This window comes from Convolutriloba macropyga, unplaced genomic scaffold (genome assembly GCF_964194025.1).
Source record: "Convolutriloba macropyga unplaced genomic scaffold, txConMacr16.3 SCAFFOLD_3543, whole genome shotgun sequence".
In the NCBI taxonomy this organism is placed as follows: Eukaryota; Metazoa; Xenacoelomorpha; order Acoela; family Convolutidae; genus Convolutriloba; species Convolutriloba macropyga.
The window spans coordinates 1,829-7,500 of NW_027450523.1; the positions used below are offsets into that span (position 1 = coordinate 1,829).

Below are 5,672 nucleotides of genomic sequence, written 5' to 3' on the forward strand. Positions count from 1 at the left end.
AATTATATTAGTCCTGTTGGTCTTTTTTATGTGATTTTTCGCTTGACCCATTTGACTTTTCGTCCCTAAAAACGGTATAAACAGGTAGCGCACAGCGGGCATCAAGTTGCATTAGGGGCCCTTAACCGCGTTTAGTAGTCCAAGTGCTTAGTGTAGTGAAGCTACTGGGAAGGCTGTAGTTTAAGGTTCAAAGGTCATTTTTATGAGTTTTGGGCCCAAAATGTTGCAATTTTTTTGTGTTTTTTTGTCATTTTTCAAATTTTTGTTGGAGCAGTCAAATTAAGGCTGGTTAAAGTTGACAAAGGTTTTTTTGCAAGATATAAGTACTTTTTATGTCCATTTTAAGAGCTATATTTTTTACTCGAAACTTTTTAAGTCTGGCAGAGGGGTTACATGACAGAACTCCAGAGACAAAAATAGTGTTGAACATTTTTGCACTGCGAAACCTGGAAACTTCTTCAAATTTTCCTTTTTTCAGTTTTTCAGTTTTTTTCTATATGATTTAAGTACTATCAAGGTTAGAAAACTAGAAGTTGCAAAGTCTAGAAGTTGCAAATCTCATCATGGAAAACGTTCCTAGCTCTCTCTCTCTCTCTCTCTCTCTCTCTCTCTCTCTCTCTCTGTTTACCGTGGCTAGCTACTGACGGAGCAAACCGCTCACCCGTCGTTTGAGAGCAATTAGCCCGACGTTATTCGGTTGTTTTTAATTTTAAGTTTTCTCTTTTACGCGGGACGTTGAGAAGAGTTGTTTGGCATGCTTTAGAGCATACTTTTAGGCGCCCTCGCTATACGACAAATTCCGAGGGGTCTAGGATTTGTTCTCGCTTATTTAATTCCGAGGGGGCTAGGATGTGTTCCGAGGGGGCTAGGATTTGTTCTCGCTTATTTAAAGAACCAAAAGTCAAAAATGCATCAAATTCGTCGACAGTTTCAAACTTTAAGTTACGTTTATACCCTACACACCTTAGGGTGTTATACTAGTGGATTCTATTTGAATAACACTGCGGTCCCAATCTACCTATTCCTACTTATTTTTCAGGAGATTTGTTTGAATTTCTGATTTAGAAAACAATGAAAGCATATCTAGTCTTGGCCGCTAAGTTACGGCCCGAAACCTAGCATGTTTTATATAGCACGTCGTTTTTACCAACTAACTCAAGATTTAATTGCTGCCTCCATTTTTTAGAGCTTAGTTATTCTTACCCTGGGATCTCTTATATTAATTGGCTTGAGAAGTTCTGACTCTTTCTTTTTTTCTTCAAAAAGTTGGGATCTTTTCTGTTTGTTCCCCTCATGATGTTATGCGCCCCCCAGTTACAGAGCACGTGCCATTACATAGTGAAACATTATGCAAAAATATGGCACGTGCGTCTGGGGGGTGCAATTAATATGCGCCCACTAAACTGGGGGGCACAAACGGAAAAGATCCAAAAGTTGGAAGCACATTGTCTTCGTGTATGAATTTATACGACTCGAAGAGGCGTTATGCCTTTGTTTTTAGTTTCTATCAAACGAAGTTTGAAGCAATTACTGTAAACGTGTTTTTTTGTACAAAATTGTTGCTTTTTATGCAGTTCGTCCGACATAAGTTTTTCCCTGAATTTTGCTTGACGTCATGGAAATGGGATTGGAAACCAATCCCGGTCTATCAACTTGTCTAGGCTTCATGATAATTAATAGCCGCCCTCATCTTCTCAGCCGGCTATTATAGCGCTCCTATTTTTTTTTTTACTTCGTCGAATAAAAAAATGTTTCGCTTTACCTCATTTTGCCGCCTTTTCAACATTTTGCGTGAAATCTTTTTGACTTCTCTAGGCTAGTTTCTCTCTTCTCTCATTCTGCGAATAGTGATTATGAACATCAGCTGCTCAGCAAAGCAATTCAAAATGAACAGAGTCAGTATAAAAAATTGAAGTCAGAAGTAGAAACGGGATAAACCCATAAAGCCCAATTTTAGATGCCCGCTAATTGAACGTCGTTCCTATAAGTCTTAGTTACCATCTCTAATCCTTATTGGTATTGATAGTAGCCCCTGTAGCCTCTCTCTAAAACAGAAGTATGTTCAACCACGAAATGTCATCAAAATAAATTGGACTTAAAAAAATGTTTTTGCACAAAAATCTTTTTTTTTTTCAATATCTGTTATTTCAATCCCAATCATGCTTATTGGAATCAACGGCGGCTATTTTCCGGCAATCTGCCGGGTATGTTTCTAAAATTGTGTGACTTTTAGAGTCTTGATCTGCTTAGGAAGTAAAAAATTTACTTTAAAGTTACACAAATTGTCACAACTTTCATAGTTTTTTTGGGAATATGAACTTTATGTTCAAAAGCTTCAATGATTACCATTCATCTTGTAAACTTGCAGTAAAATTTTGCTCTATCTCAGCATTTGAAGTTTCTTGTGATAATAAAATTGATAATTTGTGTTACCAGATGCAGAGTCCACAATTCACAAGTCTGATGTCGGATCCAGAAGCGATGGCAGATATCATCAGGCTGCAACAAACGTATCAGCGGCTCTCAGCCAGAGCACCCCAGCTATTCAGTGGGTCAGCCGGAGGCTTACCTGGGTTCATGCCAGCAGGTGCCACCCCATCTACAACCGGGACTGAAACAACGACAACAACAACGGGGACTACCAACACAACATCTACAGATTCTACCTCGCAACAGTCCACTGCAGCTAACAACGCTTCAACAGGGGGTGGAACTCAGCCGGATATTTATGCTACCCTGGCACAGCAGTTTGCGCAGGCAATGGCAACCCAAAATCAAACTGTAAGCAAGAGTAGTAATTGAGAACAACGTTCTGTAATTGTGGTCAACTTTTAATGCAGCGTGCAAAGAGTTGTTTTAAATGAGTGCAATGGTAAATTTTCCTGGGGGCGGATTTATGGTGAACTAATCAGGTGTGGAGGGGTTATTAGAAAAGTGGATACCAAATACGGCATCGATTACAAATCAAAGCATGAAATGTTTTGAAAAGGATCATACTAAGAGATTTTATATACGTGTACGTCTATTTATATCTATTATAGCTGTATTTCTATCGTTTCAGCCTCCCGAAGAGAGATTCAGACTTCAGTTGGAACAGTTGCAGTCTATGGGATTCATCAACAGAGAAGCCAACATCCAAGGTCAGTTAATATTATCTGTCTTTAATCTTCAAACATCCTCTGCAGCTTCACTTACATTTGAAACTTCGTGCAAAGGAATGAAGCAATTCTTGTAAACGTGTTTGTTTTTTTATGCAAAATTTTTGCTTGACCCTTTTTGCGCGTTGTTCAAGAACATTCTGTGACTTCTTGAGCGACTTTTTAATTGCTCTCAAACGAAGTTTGTTGCAATTTTATTAGTCCTGTCGGTCTTTTTTTATGCGATTTTTCGCTTGACCGATTTTTCGTCTGACCAATTTGAATTTTCGACCTCCAAAACGGGATAAACAGTTAACGCCCAATGGGCATTAAGTGATCTTAGAGCCTTTCAGCTCTGTTTCAGCTCAAACTGTTTTGGAGACTTATACTTATGATGTGAAGGGCGTTTCTTAGAGGTTGAAGACACCCCCACTATTGCCCCACCCCCCCCCCCCCCCACCGCGCTGTTGCACCCTCCACTCCACTGTTTCCCACCCCACCCCCCCCCTCCCCCCATGTCAACCCCCCCCCCCTTCCGTGGCTAGCTACTGACGAAAAATCGCTTGCTAAAAACACGCAAATTTATACTAATTTTCAATTCAAGTTTTTTGAAAGCTGTTAGTTTTTGTCATTTTCTGAGTTTTATCAGCCCTAGTTGTCAAGAAACCTCCTCTAGAGTTTGATAATAGGGTGCTGCATAGTTTCTCGTGGTAGTGGAATGGTTTCAACATTTTAACATACGAATTTTATCATTTTGACAAAACTATCATTGCAATTGTTGCGGTCCTCTGTTGCTGTGGAGCTATATTGCGGTCCTCTTGTTTTTTTTGTTTTGTTGTCTGACGCTTTTTTGTCGTTTTAGATCTGTTCATACAGCAAAGCAGAAAATCAATTTTTTCGAACGATTTTTCCTCTCACTAACGGCTTTTCCGCGCGTGACGTTTTATCTCACTCTCAAAAAAATTCCATAATTAGATTTTTATCATTCGTGACTTACCTCACTCAATAAAATGACTTCTGTGCTTTCAAATTTAAGTTTATTTGGAATTAATTTAAGGTCAAAAGAACTCATATGTGTAATAAAGGTCCCTAATGAAAGGCTTCTGCGCAATGAATTTTAACAAGCTTTATCAATTTATCGCTGATTTTTTCACATGTCTTTTTGAGCGGCGTTGATAACTTTTTCAACTTATATCTCTATTTGTTTCCATCTCTATCATACTGCACGCAATTCTATTCTTTCGCAGCTATTCCGGCAATCTGACGGCTATATTTTTTCAATTTTTTTGACATTTATTATTCATTATTCATATCTGTCCAGACCCAGGGGACAGCAAACCTCCTTATGAATTTGATAATAAGTTACTGGAAAATATCAAAAAAAAATTTATTGGCCATGTAATAGTTTTCAACTTTTTAATATCACAAATTTTAGGAGTTTTTTGATAGAATTTGCTGTTTTTCTAATTTTTTGACAAGTTTTATCGTTTTTTTTAGTTTTCTCCTGCCTCAAGAGCCGCGGAACCTCCCCAAGGGTTTGGCAGTAGGTTACTGTATAGTTTCTAGATGTAATTGAACGTTATAAGTTTAGCATTTTTTTCAAAACTTGCAATTTCATTTTTTCTTCTATCTTTATTCAGGTTTTTGAGGTTAACAGAAAGCCTTCTTAGGCTTTAATAATAGGTTACTGGAATTTAACAAAAATTTTTATGGGTCATAGATAAGTTTTTCATCTTTTTTAAATAAAAATTTCAGCAATTTTTTTAGTAAATCTTGCAATTTTTAAACTTTGTCGTTTTTTTAGGTTTCTCCAGCCTCAAGAGCCACATAACCTCCTCTAGGATTTGATAATAGGTTATTGCGTAGTTGCTAGATGTAATGAATTGTTTTTCAAGATTTTAATATCAAAATTTTCAGCAAGTTTTTCATAGCAATTTTTTCAAGTCATTTGAGTCTTCCTGATTTTTTTTATTTTATCCGGAACCGGGGTCCTAGGGACCACCTCCAAGGTTTGACAATAAGCTGTAACATTGTTGTTAGAGTTAATGGAATAGCTATCAATATTTAATTGACTCCCGCTTTAGCTATTTTTTGATGAAGTTTTAATTTTAATTTTAAAATTTCGGAAAGTTAATTTCACGTTTCAAGTTAATCGATCTTTATGATCCAGTGAAATTTTTTCAGTCATGAAACAGAGGTAATAGATAGTCTTGTGGGACATTAAAATGGTTTTGAAGATATTATTATCTCGAATATTGGCAAGGTTGTTAAAATATGCAATTGTTTTCAATGTTTTTGCCCTTTTCTGAGTCTAGCGATCATTACTGGGCAACTGAACTTTTTAAGTGTTGCGGATGGGTTACTTGACAGAATTCCAGAGACAAAAAATGGTTTTAAACTTTTTTTCACTGCGAAATGGGAAAACTTTTCTAAATTTTGCAACATTTTGCGAATTTTAAAATTATCAAATTTTTTATTTGATTTATTTACTAACAAGGCTAGAGAACTAAAAGTTGCAGAGTCGAATTAAGCTAA

General features: G+C 36.9%; 1 protein-coding gene across 1 annotated transcript in view; it reads left to right on the top strand.

Annotated features, from left to right (window-relative positions):
- Positions 1-2,424: 2,424 nt before the first annotated feature.
- The window catches only part of LOC142355969 (ubiquilin-1-like), a 4,034-nt gene continuing 786 nt past the window's right edge, over positions 2,425-5,672 (top strand). Inside the window, exons 1-2 of the mRNA XM_075407972.1 lie at positions 2,425-2,781; positions 3,062-3,140. Coding sequence (XP_075264087.1) covers positions 2,437-2,781; positions 3,062-3,140 — 424 coding nt within the window. The 5' untranslated portion in view covers positions 2,425-2,436. The remainder of the gene's footprint in view (positions 2,782-3,061; positions 3,141-5,672) is intronic.